Source organism: Lampetra fluviatilis, chromosome 28 (assembly GCF_964198595.1).
Source record: "Lampetra fluviatilis chromosome 28, kcLamFluv1.1, whole genome shotgun sequence".
NCBI lineage: Eukaryota > Metazoa > Chordata > Hyperoartia > Petromyzontiformes > Petromyzontidae > Lampetra > Lampetra fluviatilis.
The window spans coordinates 6,172,856-6,190,617 of NC_136302.1; the positions used below are offsets into that span (position 1 = coordinate 6,172,856).

The window sequence follows — 17,762 nt, forward strand, 5'->3', positions numbered from 1 at the left end:
GACCAAATGTAGTGAATGACCTCTTTAACATTTTCTTTGATTAAAAATAAAGTACTTTGTTAGTCGGATCACTTGAAATGATAGTAATTCTCCATGAAGACTCAATAATATTAAGACCAGTGCCATAATATCACAAGTAGGAATACTTTTAAACAATTGGTTTATCTGGGGTTGATGCAGTGAGCAAACCACGTCGAACCTCGTGCAAAGGGAAGGCTGCAGAGAAGATATGGTCCCTCAACATCCGATCAAGGCCGACCTCGGCCTTCTTCCGCTTCCCATATGGCGTTGTGTTTAAGATCTCTTTGACCTGCCAACAGAGCGCACCATGACTGGACATGCAGCAACACCCAGCAGTTATATACAGAACAAGGCAGCCAAGTCTCAAGTGTTGTACCACATAGTAGTCTACTCTGGAGCTACCAGATTTCTGAGAGGCTCAACTGGAAACAAGGTGAGCCGACAGCTCCTGCCTCAGTCAGCTCCGCCTACTTTTACATAACCACACCCACTCAATCACTAGAACCGGCCGCACGGCGAGTGAATTGGCTCCCTCTGATGCTGGCGCTGCCTACCACTCATAGGCCCTGCCGACTATTCAGGTAGCTCCACCGCTTGCCCGTATCAGGAGTCGAGCATGAGGCCATAAAAATGTTAAACCAGAGAAAAATCCCAAGTTTCACAAATTCTTCAGAAGGGCATTCTAAAACCAGGTTTGTCGTGGCCAAACCAGGTTGTTTGGTAGATTTTACTGTACGTGGGCCTCACTAAAGGCAGGGGATTTTAAAACGGCAGGTGCAGACAAAGGGGCGATTGTTCATAAAATCCTCTCTTACTTTCATGTTTAATCCAATTGCAGTGCACAGCACTTAAAACGCCTCTAACTTTATGAGCAGCCAACCCACTTGACAAATATACTTTGTCTGCTGGAACAGATGCATAATGCATTGAATTACACTGTGTAACAACTTTTAGTAAGTGTTATTTCCTACTTGCTTATGCCTCAAAAGTACAGAAAATGGCTATTATTCCCCAAAAACTTTGCTTTTTTGACCAGGACAGTGATAGTTTTAAATTTACCCATTTACAATGAGAAAACGGGCGAATGTGTTTTTTCGTTCATATAAGTAGGAAAAAAAACATATGAATCAAAATTAATATGTATTTATACTACATTAATACAAAAATTACTACAAAAGATTGACAAGTGAGTCGATGGAAACATCACAACCAGTTAATGACTTAAACTGATTGATGACGTCCTTCCAATGTGTTCGTGAGCATAAGGCAGATTTGAAACACGGGAGGACCAACACTTCAGCCGTGGCTGATCATTGTTTTAATGCGGTGGGCTCACACGAAATAGATTTTTCTAAGACGAAGGTACTTTGCAAGCCCACTGGCTATCAACAAAGATTCGTTCATTAAGCCATCCAGATATACAGACACAGACACAATTCCAACCGAGAGGATGGGTACAAACTCAGCAATCATTGGAAGGACGTCATCAACCAGTTTAAGTCATAACTGGCTGTGATCTTTCCATCTTGTCACCTGTCGATGTTAGTTTTATTTTAATAAAGATGGAACAAGCAATTACAGTCCCTGCGGTGTCGCCCCTGCGTTGGGCGTACTACAAGTTGTTAATTTCTCCACGGCTCATGCGTCTACCGTTTTCTTGCTCTCCGATCTCACATTGACGTAACCATCTCCGCTTGTGCTGGCCTCAGGGCACTTGTACCCCGCCCACTTCGTTCTGATACCAGGACGCTTGGGCTACGCCCATTTTAAACCTTTAAAACAGCTTGCCTTTAGTGACTTTCCCCCCCTTTACCCATCTGATGACGATCGCTTGTGTTGCGATCGAAACGTAGTAGTTTATTTTTAATTTTTACCTAAGTGACTTTACCGAAAGACCCAAAGAATATGAATTCCTGCAGTCACGAAAGCTTCAAGTCGAGATTTACTCTCTCACACATTAGTGATGGGTGAAAAAAAATGTATTTTTGTAGGATGGTACAGAGGGGAAAAGAGAGCCATGAAGTTCGTGATCCCAAGAATGTGGCGGGAACCCACTGACCACTCAAGCAACTGCTACTTCTGCATGGTGGACCCTTTAAACGTCGGACTGGCAAGAATGCATCTGCTATCACGTATCCGGATCTTCCTTCATCCATCGCCCCGGTGCCACACTGCCATGAGCTCCCCGTACCCACTCCTCCGGAGAGAGAGCAGCCGTCTTTAGAAGAGAGCAGCAAGTCAGAGAGCGAGGAAGACGTTGTCGATCCAGATGACAATTTCAGGTGGAGATGAGGAGAGAAACCCATACTATCCCAACCAAAAAGACCTCAACGACTTGATCAGAGATCTTGGTCTCAACAAGTCCAATGCCGAGCTTTTGACATCTAGGCTCAAGCAGTGGAACTTGTTTGATGAAAGTGTGCAAGTCGCAGATGAGAGGAAGCGTCACCAACCTTTTGCAGCTTCTTCACCTGTCAAGATGGGTTCTGCTTCTGCCACAATGTGACCAGTCTGTTCGAGGCAATCGGAATCGCCTGTAACTAGAATGAGTGACGTCTCTTCATTGACAGCTCATCCAGGAGCCTCAAAGCCGTGCTGCTCCATAATGGTAACAAGTAGCCGTCTCTTCCCCTGGCTCACTCAGGGCACCTCAAAGACGCCTTGAAGTATGACGAGTATGGCTGAAAGGTCATCGGAGACTTCAAAATGGTGGCATTCCTGATGGGTCTCCAAGGCAGTTTTGCCAAGTTTCCCTGCTATTTTTGCCTTTGAGACAGCAGGGACAGCAAGGCACACTACCACAGGTGAGACTGGCCACAGCGGACAGAGTTCTCTGTGGGGAGGAACAACGTCAAGTGGGAGCCACTGGTGGACCCCCGGAAAGGTGCTGATGCCATCACTGCACATCAAATTGGGCCTTATGAAACAATTTGTCAGAGCTGTAGATAAGGAGTCGGCAGGCTTCAAGTACCTTCAAGACTTCTTCCCTAAGCTGTCTGAGGCAAAGGTCAAAGCCGGTGTCTTCGTCGGACCACAGATAAAGAAGATCCTGGAGTGCAATGAATTCCCCAATAAGCTCACTAGTAAGGAGAAAGCGGTTTGGAACAGTTTTGTCACAGTGGTTCATGGCTTCCTGGGCAATCACAAGGTCCAAAACTATTTGGAGCTGGTTGAGACTCTGGTGAAGAACTACAACACAATGGGCTGTAGGATGTCCCTCAAAGTCCATATTCTTGATGCTCATCTTGATAAATGCAAGGAGAACATGGGAGCATACTCGGAGAAGCAAGGCGAGCGCTTTCACTAGGATATACTGGACTTTGAACGCAGCTACCAAGGACAGTATAACGAAAACATGATGGGAGACTACATTTGGGGGCTGATTCGTGAAAGTGATTTATAGTATAATCGTAAATCTCGAAAAACTACTCACTTCTAAATCTTTTGTAGTCATGTTTGTATTACTTTAGTATAAATACATGTTAATTTTGATTCATATATTTTTTTTTTCTGACTTTATGTGAACAAAAAGACACAAATTCGCCTGTTTTCTCATTGAAAAAAAGCTACATTTCAAAATATCAACGTCCTGGTCACAAAAGCAAAGTTTGTGGTTAATAACAGCCATTTTTTATACTTTTTAGGCATAAGCAATTAGGAAATAACAAAAATTGTGTTACATAATGTTATTGAATAGAGTAAAAGCTGGATTTGAGGACACTCCTTGGGAGCAAGGACAGCTATATGCCTATTTACAAAGTCGCGTGTTCGTATTAAAAGTTGCCTTTCACCTTCCCCCCAGGAGCGTGATATAAGCATGTGTCGCTTATATCACAACTGTGCTTATATATGGCGAGCTTTAATTACCTTCCATTGTATACTCTATATACTGTAGAAAAAACATATTTAACAACACCTTTCAGGATGTGATATAAACATCAGAATATTGTATTTTCCAGATGTGCATGGAACACATCAACCAATGTATTCTTCAGTGTGGTCAATGTGATATGCATTAGCAATTACAGAACACTTGCTTAACACTTACGATGACATGCCGCTGAGTATTGGAGAAGAATGTTTCTGGGCGGTCACTGCCAAGGAACCTAAATCAAACAAATGTGTGTTATAAACATGAATTAGCACGGTTGGCTACGTACCTCCAATTAGCATGTTTGGCTACGTATGCTGTGAAAGAAGTTCAAAATACATACATGCATGCGGCCATCACAAAACAAATCATATTATTAAAAGAACCAAAATAATGTTAAGTCACTGCGACAAATGTCATGTAGCAGGGGGTAAAGTGCTCAGAGCACATTGTTCGCAGCCGCAGGGCTGTCGGATAAAATCTCTATATCCCTCCAGGGTTGATAGAGAACCAGTTTGTGGGAATGGTTGTCATACAAGGCAATTCATGCCAGCCACAGGAATATGGAATTTACACAACTGGCTCATTGCTGTAAACAGATGAAAATTGGTCTGTGGTCTTTGGAGCAGGAAGCCATTTTGCAGAATTCATATTAGAGGTTTTTTGGGTTAGATCGAGTAAATATATAAATGTGTCGTTAGAACCCGCCACCACTCGACACAGTAAGGGTTGTCATGTAAACAGAACGTGGCCAGTTCGTCACTAGTACAGCAGACCGGTGTGTTGGAGAGCCAAGCCACAACATTTACAATCTGAGTACAACGTTTCGCCAGTAATTACAACTAGATTCATCAGGCAAAAGCCAGATTTGTGGAGAAGTCCATCTGTTTCGTTCCTTATATAGAGGCGTAGATGTGTTGACCACGTACATTATGCATGTGCATTATGCGAGCCCTTTGAACTTGTCCTTCCTGTCTATTGTGTTTATTAAAATAGCCCTGCCAACGTTAATCCATATTGAAGTACACTGCCCTTTGTAGGCATGCATTTAAATAATGTATTATTTGATGATTTGCTTCCACGCAGCACTAAGGCGGTAGCTATCCGAACGGTTAAAGTTATTTTCATTTCTTTCAATTTCAATAGATTCTCTAATTAGTCTTGGCCAGTAGTAGCTAGTTTTGCACGAAACTTCAACATTATCAAAATCAATTGAGAGTCCTTGTTGGCACGTGCTTTCTGCTACTGCTGACAGTTGTATTTGAGATAATTTAATATTTCTCTGATGTTATTCTAGTCTCGTGCTGATCATTCGTCCTGTTTGCCCAACATAACATTTACCACATGTGCAGTTAATCCTGTACACACCTTCTGTTGATAGCTTCGGTAATACATGTTTTGTACCAGATATTAATTTGTTTTTTATGTACCGTGCCAAATCTGACTCGGATGGTTTGTTTTTCCAAACATCTGGCTAGTTTATCAGTTACTCCCGCAATGTACGGTATTTCGATCGATTTAATTACTTGGGCAGTTTCAATGCTCTTGTTATTTGATTTGGTTTTGCTATTCAATGCCCTGTTGATGTGTGCATCACTGTAACTGTTCATTTGCAACGCTTCTTTAACATGTTGAATTTCACTTTTCAGACTGTCACCATCTGACACTTTCTTAACTCGATGAATGAGCGTCTTGATAAGAGCAGATTTCTGTGCGGGGTGATGGTGTGACTCTGCATTCAGATTGGTGTCGGTATGCTTTTCTTTCGGTAAACATTGTGTTATATTACAATTTCTACCCCGTCCGAGCAGAATATCCAGAAATGGTAGAGTTCTGTCAGCTTCCACTTCCATGGTGAACTGGATGGATGGGTTTTGCAAGTTGAGATGATTTAGAAATGCGTTCAGTGTATCTTTGCCGTGTGGCCAGACCACCAATGTACCAATGTGTCATCCACATATCTCCGATAGCGAATTTGTACATGGAAGATTTTGAAACAAAAGCAATAGCTTCAAGCACACTAAAATCATCTGTTTGGTTTAGATATGTGGATGCCACATTGGTGGTCTTCCAACAATCACTAGCAATTCATTGTTGATCAGTGTTTTAATACGTCCCATGCAAACCAGATATGCATACCGCTTTGTACAGTTTTTTGATATGCATTTCGGCACTATATAAACCCCAGTTGTAATGTACACAACATATGCACGTTACAGTAATGGAAGAGTTGGCTACCGATCGAGTTTGGACTTGCGGAAGAAGCAGCTGTAGTATTCTTGGGGCTGCCGCGGAAGATCTGCATGCATGATGTTTGGGAGATGCAGGAACTTTAACAGCCTCTCCGAAAAGTGCGTCTTGGTCATTGGATGGATCTGCAAGTACATGAAAAAAATGAGGCTACAGTCAACTTCCAATTGTTTGTGTCTGTGTTCAGATCAACTCGGCCTTACAGGGGTTGTTATCCTTCCCCCGCACCTCCAATTAGCACGGTTGGCTAAGTATGTTGCGAAAGAAATTCAACAGGCATCTTCTCCGCATTGCGGATTTTACCCTTCTTGTGATTTTTTTTAGAAATGTATTGGTTTATTCTAAGCTATTTCTTACTCGTCGTAGGTTAGTGGCTCGGTGCCCACGTGACTACAAACACGTCGAGCAAGTAAACCAATGACTTTAGGAAACAATTCAAAGATGACAAGTTCGATATCTTCTTATGATCTTGTTACTGTATGTAATCAAATCTGATTGTTGGCATTAGCCAAGCTAGTGTGGAAGTAGGGACTCCACATATATGGCTTCATGGAGTAGACTATGCAGCAGAGGATTGGCGACTACACTGTGCTGATGAGTCCGAATGCTGCTGTTATTTTGGTGACCTAAAACGAGAGGACCACAATGCACTTTTTCTGAAAATGCTGATGGTGCATAGGCTCAATGGCTGTGTGCTTTGTTTGAGGCTATGTATGTTGCCAGAGGAATGCTTACTTGCAGTGGCATTCTGAGGTTGATCTCCTCTGCGTAGCGTTGCAGTACTTCCCACGGTGCATGAAGCTTCAGATAATGGATGTTAATCTTCTCCCCTTGCATGATGTCCTGCAATGTATTATATATTACACACATGCAGAGGCTGATGGATGGTTTACTTTTGTCACATACTGTACTTAATTTACTGTATATCCCCCCCTTGAAATACAGCATGCCCATTAAGTTACCATGCACGATTAAATAATTATAATTAGAAAGCGGTTTAAACTGTGTGGTTGTGTGAATGATAAAGTAACTTAACACGCTAAGTTTTCGACAACCAATATTCTCATTTCATCATTTATTTTTGGGTTAGGCCACAAAGCGATATGGCCAAATTAATGACAAATACGTGGCCTAACCCACAAAAATATGTATGAATCATGAAAGATAAAACTGCTTTCCAAAAATAATAAAAATACGAGTGATCTTCAGCAGAATGTGACAATGACAGCCGGGATGTTGCCCAACACCTGGGAGTCTCTCCCAAGTCTCGATATGATGTTCGTCGCTAACACCACTGCAGACGTGTGGAGATTTAGAGGGGTGAGACTTTGATGATAAAATATTTATGCGATAGAGTGCGTGTGTGCGTATGGTTTTAAAGACCTTCCTCAAACTGTGCCATGTCCTTTCTCAAAGACGTTGGCGATTATGGCCATCCATGAAGTACTAGCCATGATATGACTCAAGCATTTTGCATTAAATACTTCCAGTTCAATCAAATTGTTCAATTCGCTTATGTACCTAATTCACAGTCTTCCCCAGCTTCTTGAACCTGTAATTCTCCCAGCCAAAACATTATATTGTCTCGTTTGCTCATGACATGTCCATGACATCTAACTTGACTTTCTCTAATTATTCTTATTTTATTTTGTACCTGCTATCCGTAAGCCGTGTATGTTACTTGTCTTGTCTGTCCATGACGTTGTTAAGATCCGTCTTAAAAATCGCATGTCTGTTGCTTCTAGTTTACCAATTTTAATTATATATGTAGACACCCAGAATAATTTGTGCATTTCTCTTAAAAGTATTAACTTGCCTTTTAAACTTAAGTTTGAAGATAACCATTTTTATAGTACTGTATAAAATAAATCTCTCTAATTTGTAATGTGGTGAACACGTGCGAGAAATCAACTACATGGGCTGACTGCATTCCAATTTGCAATAATGTATGATGTACAAGGGTCTTTTATTTCAACCTCTACCACCAGATGAAGCTAACACGATTATACTATCATAATCAATACACAGCAATGCGTACATTGCCCCAGTAATTGCTTACGACACGTGTGAGGAATTTTTACATAAAAAAATGATGAATCTGTAAGTGGTTATTGCATGGTGGGCAGCAGAGGGTACTGCATACAAATTCATTATTTTTCGATTTAAAGCTTTCGTGACTGCAGGGATTCATCTTCTTGGTTCTTTCGGTAAAGTCACGTAGAATGGAAGTAATAAAATAATCAAAATAAAACATAATAAAATAATTCTCACGACGTTTCGGCCACAACGCAAGCAGCCGTCCTCAGGTGAAGAATAGGTCTGTCGAGAAGACAGACTCAGGTGAAGAACAGGTCTGTCGAGAAGACAGAGTCTGTCTTCTCGACAGACCTGTTCTTCACCTGAGGACGGCTGCTTGCGTTGTGGCCGAAACGTCGTGAGAATTATTTTATTATGTTTTATTTTTATTATTTTATTATTTCCATTCTACGTGACTTTACCGAAAGAACCAAGAAGATAGAATAGTACCTGTCAAATAAGAAGGTACAAATATGTGTAGTTAAATCTTTTTTACATGGTTAATAACATATTTCCAATGATTACTCAGTTTGTACCCATCATCACGGTTCAACCGGTTCTACCGTGATGATGGGTACAAACTGAGTAATCATTGGAAATATGTTATTAACCATGTAAAAAACATTTAACTACACATATTTGTACCTTCTTATTTGACAGGTACGATTCTACTTTACCGAGTGTTTAACAGCGCTGCTATTTGTATTTTTAGTTGTCAGCCAACAATCGGCCGCATCTCCAAGCTCCGCCCCCCCCCCACTGTTCCATTCACATTCAGATAAGCCCCTCCCCCTCTCCCACTTAACTTGTATTTAAGAGCTTGCCTCTTGGATTTTTAAATCCTTTATATTAAGTTCACTTGCTTGCTTGCACGCTTACGACCGTGCAAATCTTTCGGTCGTGTTTTAACCAACTTCCCGTGATCCAATCGAGCTGACATTTTCCACACAGACTCGTTGTGCGTGATAATTAATGTTCGTGAAATTTTTTTTCCAAAATTTTACACTTTTTAGGACAAAAATATATTTAATTACCAATTGCTTAATGGTGCAATGCAATCATTTGACCCATAGGTGGCAGCCATCTCAAGCCAGAGGACGAGAGGACTCTAGCCGCCACGCATATAAAGGATTTATAGTAAAAAACTTTGTTTTTACGGGTTATACTTGTTTCCTCACTTGATACAGTAAATTTAGCTGTGACGGTCCCACCTGATGACGGAGATTTGTGTTGCCTCCGAAACGTCGTGATTTATTATTTTATTTCTATAATCATTTTTATTTTTACCTACTGTACTTATATGTTCCACTATCTATGCTCCCCACCGTCACCAACCCGCACTGCCCAGCGTGGCGAATAATGGTCAAGTAATCCGTACAATCAGCATGGCATGGCGAGGCCTTCATCCAGCAGTGAATTTCCAAAGGGCTACACCTGTTACATTACGAGTAACTGCACGGACACAATGCATTATGTGAGCCACAGTTTCCAATCCAGTGTGCATCCCGTCTGCTAGCTGTCACACGAGTCAAGTCTAGTAACATTCCAGTTCGCCGGATGCTGTGACAGAGGATACCTCCTCTATTAGCAGTCCGATTTTGCTCAGGTTCGTGAGGAAGATCTTGCGGAGGCTGTCGTGCTCGTCGATGGATTGTGGAGGCACGGTCTCCTCGTTTTCCATCTCCTGATACGTGTTCTTGGTCTTCAGGAGCTTCTTGTTGCCTTCCATGACATCCTCCCAAACCAGCATGAAATCTGGGAGGCACGAAAGTCAAATTCCAGGCTTGATTTTGAGAATTTTTCTACATTTTATTTTGTTACCATCATTATACTCTTATATAAGCGCACAACTTTATCTGTGATGAACGCTGCACTCTGTCGTTTTCATGCAAGGGGCGCTGCAAATCTACGTGCCCCCTTCATGAACGACGGAGGCGCAGGGACAGACGTTCGATCACGTTGGAATCGATATGCAGACGGCGGTCTTCTCGCACGGCCAGCAGCTCTATGTCGCCTTATCTCGATCCCGCAATCCCAAACAGGTGAAAGTCTGCATTGAACAGAACCCCCCAGCAAGGCCATCTACTTAACGACGAGAGAAAATTCACACGAAATGTCGTTTTCAATGAAGTCTTCCAGATGTAAAATTATATAAGTTTTTAATGAAGAAATAAAGTTATCTAATTCAAAACATAATACAATTCAAAGATGTTTTATTTAAAAACTTCAAAACGGAGCATCGGGTGAATGCGTCGTTCGTGTGAATTTTTTTTACTTTCCTGGCCGAAGGCCGTAAATGGTTGTGAGGAGTGCCAGAGGCACCCCCGAACACATTATTTTATTGTGAACAGAAGAGGTAGCACTTTATAGATACTGTTTGTAGCTTGATATGCATTTTCCAGAATTGCAGCAGAAATATGACAATTTCTTATATCAGCGTTTGAGCTGATTTTACATTTATAAAAATTGCAGTGAACATTTAAATTTACAAGGCTTGCAATGGCAATATGCCTCACTCAATACACCCTTGGGCATGGGTTGATTATAGATCATTAGTTGCTTCGTTAATTCCCTGTAGACATGTCCAATTCTAATAAATTGAAAGAATTTAACTTTTAACCCATGCAAACTGGATGAGTGGCAATTGTGTGAACACGTTAGACTGTCTTCCTGGTGTCAAAATTCAAGAACACCATTTGCATTGAGATTTCCCCCTGCTACACTATATGCATCAACTGTTAAAAGCAATTTCTCACCGATTCTTGTTTTGCCATCTCGAAAAAAACAGCCTGTTCCAAGTGAGCCCGGAGTTGGGGGATTGGAAGGTGTCCTGTCCTCCTGAGACACACAAATCACATCGCACCAGCCACGCTAATTTAAAGTGTACATGTACAGCTCTTTGTCAAATCACTGCAGCATGAAGGCCCACCCACACCCAGCAGGTCGTGGATGGTATTTGACCGTACTGCACCACGCTGGTCAGTGTGGTTTGGTGAAAGAGGAGAGCATATAAGTGAAAGCATAGAAGAAGAGTACAACAATTGATCATGCTGTATTGCCCACCACATAACTACGCAGCCTATAACAACCTAATATGCATGATGGTCACGTGTCCGAACACTATTGAGGCTTACACCGGCTTAGCTTTTGAGATATGAGATCGGGTGAATCATGGTTCATTTGGTAATCTGTAAAGTCGATCATAGTATTTTGATTACAGTAAACCGACTGCACATATTAACAAGTTCTGAATTGTGCCAATAAGCTGATAGCATAACTGGGTTCACTATTGGTTAAAACACAAAATATATTGCCATTGTGGTGTAGAAAAGTCACGATGGTAAACTGAACATCAAAAATGCATAGCTCAAACTATACATGACCAATGTTTGGAGGCAGTCAGTCAACATTTAATTCAAAACATTTAAATATCGTGCTGAAGAGTGAAATCGAGGATATTTTAACAGACATTGATTGCAGTTGCATTTCATTAATAGCAAACACAGAATGGGAAAAATCAGTGGTAGAGTATATTATTTGATATTTAACAGTCAATGAACAGATAATAGTCTCGTGTATGATGGTCTCATATTGAGGGTATATGCGACACTGCAACCATCGCCTTGCTGGGTGTGGTTCTGCCTATGGCAGACCATGCCATGACAATGACAAAGTGGAATATTACCTCTAAATGATTACCCAATATAATTCATCACGAGTCTGATGAATGGTCGGTGTATAATTGTGAAAAGTACAATTACTTTTGTCTAGCCAGCATATTTTCTTGGTGAAATTAAATGCATAACCTGCAGCACACCTAATAAGAGTGCAGAATAGTGCATTTAATATATTGCAGAATAGATTACACTACTTTATACACTACAGTATACTCTATACCCTGCAGCGCAATCTAGTCAATAACATTATACATAAACACAGTACTATAACAAATAATGCAGTAATATGGTCTACAATATTTAGATACAATAATAATGTACAATCCTTTGTCAATCCACTGCTGGATGACGGCCTCCCCCCACATCACACAGACCATGGGGATTGCTTCAACATAGTGGTCAGTGCTGGTTGGTAAAGGGCAAAGTCAGGCATCACTGGCCACTGATGTTATCCGTGCTTGGGAATCGAACCCAGACCACCCAGATCACTGCATAGTGCGCTGAGCAGCGCAATACTACTCCCCATAAATACATATACAGGAGTGAAACTAAACTATGAGTCTGTGGAGTATAAAGCAATGTCACACATTAAGAAAGATTACAGCCTATAAAGGTCAAATGAAAATGTAAAATATCAGGATGGGTGATGACTGTATATGGGCCATTTTACACAGCACAAGCATTCCTGGAATGTCAATCGAACATATCATCTTAACATCTATAGCATAGTTTTGTTGATAAGCGATCATATTTCACAAACGTTCCGAACTTAACTAGGTGGTGCAGTAGTTAACTCACCGGGCTATGAATCTGGTAAGCTAAGTTTGATTCCTGGCCATGGTTAACATCAGTGGCAAGTGATATCTGAATTGGCCCTGGGCCTCTCCTTCACCAACCCGCTCTGACCAGCAAAGTTAAGAATGGTCAATTATCCCCCAATGACTTAATCAATCAGTGGATTTACAAAGGGCTGTAACCATGCCTTCAATTAAGATGATCTCTTTGAGATAGATATTCATGCAGTTAAGAAGCAAATACGATTCACGATCCAAATGCTGTAAGAGGATAATAAGGATTTTAATTATTTAATTGCTCTTAAGGGTCTTAAAAAGAAAAAAACAGATTAATGAAGCATATACAACTCTGACTGAATAAGTTACTTTATGAATTGTTGCACTGCAATAACTACAGATTATGCTGCAGTGTTGTTAATTTAGTTTTTATAATGGAATTTAATTTTTGCAAAGTACAAAAACCAACAGGTTATTAGAGTACTACATTCATTATTAATAGACATAAATCTCTAATTTCTGCAAAATATGAACGGAAAAATACACCACACTATGTCCATCTGCTATATTGGTGATTTAGCGTAACAAAAAATGTGAATATAAGCGACTGGAGTCGGTTATAAAAAATACAAAATGCATCCAAGTCTTCAAACATACACAACACATTTCAACTCACAGTTACAGCTCTGTAGCCCATACATGCATCCTTTGTTTAAATAAAAAAAAACCTTACCGATTAAATTTACAGACTGGAAATTATTTACCTAACCTACAACGGACACCTTACTACAGTTCACAAAGAGCGTTACCTGGAAGAGACGGGCAATGTGGAAATTGGAGGAAAACGATGTCCTCATTGTGGATCCCGGTCTCGGCAGCTACGCGTGGCTATTTCTGTGCTACTGAGACTGCGTGGAGCAACACTGCTAGGGAGCTGAGATGATGATGAGCATGAGACGAGAAGCCACCGCTGCCCGACTGCGAAAGAGAATTCGGCTGTGCACCACGCCTGGTTTCATCTGCTGCTGGTATGCGGATCTCGGGACAGCCCACCACTGTGCAATGCAGGACTCGAAAGTGGCACACGCTGCTTTAATTTTGGCTGGCTTGCTGGCCATGTGCCATGGCACAAGCCTTGACGCATACAGTGCTAAGGCGGAGTGTGCTGCAATGCAAGGGCGTTGCCTTTACATTTGCAGAAGGCTGCATGCACCACGGTGGCTTGCGTTGCTGGTGTACATGTCGCACGTGCACCCACTTCTCACACAAATTACATGATCGTCAGCCAGGTATGGTGGTTGGTGACACACGCCTTGATGCATTTAGGTTTGCATGTCGTGGAATTTTTTGTATGATGGGGGAATTAATTGGCGTGCACGTGTGTTGTAGTAGAGACAGGAAATGTATCCTTTATTTAAACCGGGAGATCTGTGCAAAAAGAGTTGTAAAGCTCGTCCGATTCCTCCAGGATAAATATTCTGATTCTGAAATGAAGGCCTGTTGGGAGACTTGATTCATTGCCACTAATGCAAAGGTAATCTGGGTTAGTATATCAAGTCATTCATAATAAATACTATGTAACATGTTATATATTTATGTTACAGTTAGTTGTATTTATGTTACTCGTAATGAATCAATTCACGGCGTTGTTGTGGTGTCATGGCAAGGTTAACGAATGCTGTGCCCAGAAACAGGTTTAAGAATATATGCTTGCAATGCTTATATTCAGCACTTGTGGGAAATTGCAATTAAAGATTGAAATTCGAATGCGGTGAGTGGATCGCGATCAGACGGTTGCGAGCTCAAATCCCGGGTGCAAGTTGACTGCCCATCATCCTTATGGGATCGATAAAACAATCACCACAGTGGATGTTCTATGGATATACTTTACCCCGCCATAGGAATGTGGAATACCCACCACTGCCTCAAGGCTGTGCACGGAAGATGAGCACTGCCGCAATGCTCACATGAGCAGGAAATAGCTTTTCACATTTTTTTACTCTTGGAGAAAATACAATAATTAATGAACTTCCTCACACCCACCAGAAGCCATGCACCCTCGTGCTCTGAATGCAGCAGGTCTTCTCCATCATTTGGACTGCTTGCACTCCACATTTCTATGGACTGGTCCTCCGAGCAATGTGCCATGGCTTACAAAACAATCCTGCGAATAATGGACACATGAAACTGCACACACACACACTGCGACCAATGACCCGAGTTCTCGCTGTCACAATCCTCAAATGTTGCTTGCTGTTTACTGCAGGCAATGCCAGAGCAGTAAAATAATTGGATAATGTTGTTATAGTACCGTGTTGTGCGGAGTTTGGTTCAGTCACTCTTGTGTGTGCTCCCATATGAACATCTTTGGGAAAGCCTGGTGTCCTGTTTCGATCTGCATATGGGACAAAAACGTAAATACGTTATGTAGCAACAGTGCCTGCTAATGCATTTCACATTGACAGCTTAAAACTTACATTTTCAACACTGAACTGTAAGAATAACTTTTGAAAACAGACAAATATGGAGGCAATTACATAAGTGGAGAGCGGTGTGAGGGAAGGGGCAGAAAGAGAAGGGATGAGTGACCTGCAGAGTGTGTGGTGGTTGAGCAATGCGTCAATCTGATGGAAATAAGAGGATCTGTCTGTATACTCTTTGGTTCTTTCGGTAAAATCACGTAGGTAGAAAAATAAAATAAATCACGACCTTTCCATCGAAACGTCGTGATTTATTTTATTTTTATGGATTCCTGCATTCACGAATGCTTCAAATCAAGATTCATCTGTCTGGATGTTTCCACAATGTGTTTTTTTTGCCCGTGAATTGCACAAATTTAGAGACCATCCTGCAAGTGCTGCCCCCTTGTAGATGAGAGGGCCACGTGATCACGCTGGTCAGTGGTGCTTGTTGAGAAGGCAGAGAGCATAGACGTGGAAGCGTAGTACAGTACACCACTATAGATGTGCTACACTGCACACAACATAGCTATCGCATTACTGTATTATAAATTATATTGCACAATTTAGTAGCGTGCCACGTACAGTATACTGATGTTTGTACACGCAGACGTTTTTTTTTAAACTAATAACGCTTCAAATACCGATTATCATTACAGAACTGTACTATGTACTGTATGCAGTTGTGTGCTTGTATAAGTCTATGTAAACAAAAAGCATCCTAACTACGTACCGGATGTAATGTTAAAGTACTGTACACGTATCTAAAATAAGATAAAAACTGGCTTATTTAACGCATAATGGTTTGACACGCAAGATTCGATGGATAATTAACGTTGAAGACAAAGTCAGTCTGTCCGTGGCATTATTTAACTCATGATAAGTGGACAAATTTAATATCTCCTCTTAATCACAATTACATAACAACTGGCCGACAATTTTACTGCGCCAACCCAAATTCGAAACCTGACCACGAACTCCATCATCGTCAGCTAACGATTTGCTCGCGTCTTTAATGAAGTTAAACTTGTCCAATGTCGTTAACAACAACAATAATATAAGGCACAATAACATAATGAGTGGAAACACATCGTGAAATCCACCAGCTCTTTCTCTCGTATCTCCGTGACAAGATATAAGTATTATTGGTTCTTTCGGTAAAGTAACGTAGAATGGAAATAATAAAATAATAGAAATATAAAACAATACAAATTAAAAACATTGAAATCTTTTTTCACATTTTCTTTCTGTGGATATCACACCTGATGATGATTGCTTGTGTTGCAGTCGAAACTTCGTGAGCATTTTTTTGTTTTATATTTATATTATTTTATTTATATTATTTGATTATTTTAATTATATTATTTTGTATTTTTATTCTTTTATTACTTCCCTTCTACATGACTTTACCGAAAGAGCCAAGAATATGAATCCCTGCAGTCACGAAAGCTTTAAATCAAAATTTAAGATCTAATTTGTTCGTGAGCGTCATTAACGAGATAACCACTTTAAAGTTACGGTCAGAAACGTTTCTAGTTTATTACTAACGCAGTTATACTGTACACCTACAAAGTGTACAGCTAATGTAGTTGTACACAATTACATGCCTGTCAATCCCTTATCAGTGCCCAACCTTATCACAGACCAATTCCTACCTTATCGATCACCCCGTATCCCTTACAAACCTCAAAGTTTATCCTACAAAATCCCATCACAAGGGAGAAACACAAAGACACATTTATTAACAATTAAATCTGCCCGTATTAAAACATATGTACGCCCTGATGGAGCTGATGACTCTATAAGAATACGAAGTTACACCGTGTGGATTGACAGGGCATGGCAATGGTCTACTAAAGTTGAACTTTGTCAATCCACTGCTGGATGAGATGAGGGCCTCATCCCCCACACTTCTTTTGACCATACTTCACCACGCTGGTCATGGGATGGGGCTCAAGATACGTCTCGGCACTGATGTAAGCCCGTGTGTGGAAGACGATCAAAACTTTTACCTCACGGATTACAAAAAACACGAAAATGTCACTACCGCCACTGCCGAATTCGAAATGTTCTGCGCTACAATTTGTATTTGTTATTAATTTACCGGTTGGATTTATTTTTTTAATTATAGATGAAATAAAATAAGCTCTGTTTACCGTCACTAAACACCTCGTGCTATTTAATAGCAGCTTTCTCTCTAGATTTTAAGCACAACAACAACAATAATTTACGCACATTTCAGGGAGGCTCAACCAAGACACGCGGTGAGTTTGGCAGCCCACAAAGATAAAGTTCCCCCCACCACCCGTGTAGCCTTCACATGCTGCTGGGGCAAGTGCCGTTAGCGCCGATGAAGGTCGTGGCACGGCACCACGCCCGGCCGCCTTTGTCTCTCCCAGTGGCGATGTTTTTACACTGTACCAGGTACACATTTGAGGCCGAGTTGAACGAGGGGAGGCCCAGGACCACAAATACAAAGATCCCCCGTAAAGTCTCAACAATGTTGGGGCAAGTGTCGTTAGCGAGCACCTATGAAGGCCAGCATCACGCCCGGCCGCCTTTGTCTCACTTAGTGGCGATGTTTTTACACTGTACCAGGTACACATTTGAGGCTGAG

At 41.1% G+C, this 17,762-nt stretch overlaps 1 protein-coding gene across 1 annotated transcript in view; it reads right to left on the reverse strand.

The window, feature by feature from the left end:
- LOC144942723 (anoctamin-7-like) overlaps positions 1 to 13,781 on the reverse strand; it is a 46,423-nt gene extending 32,642 nt beyond the window's left edge. The window contains exons 1-7 of the mRNA XM_078869589.1: positions 13,496 to 13,781; positions 10,975 to 11,056; positions 9,795 to 9,973; positions 6,878 to 6,985; positions 6,131 to 6,267; positions 4,070 to 4,127; positions 200 to 310 (exon numbers count right to left, since the gene is read on the reverse strand). Coding sequence (XP_078725715.1) covers positions 200 to 310; positions 4,070 to 4,127; positions 6,131 to 6,267; positions 6,878 to 6,985; positions 9,795 to 9,973; positions 10,975 to 11,056; positions 13,496 to 13,543 — 723 coding nt within the window. The 5' untranslated portion in view covers positions 13,544 to 13,781. The remainder of the gene's footprint in view (positions 1 to 199; positions 311 to 4,069; positions 4,128 to 6,130; positions 6,268 to 6,877; positions 6,986 to 9,794; positions 9,974 to 10,974; positions 11,057 to 13,495) is intronic.
- Positions 13,782 to 17,762: the final 3,981 nt, after the last annotated feature.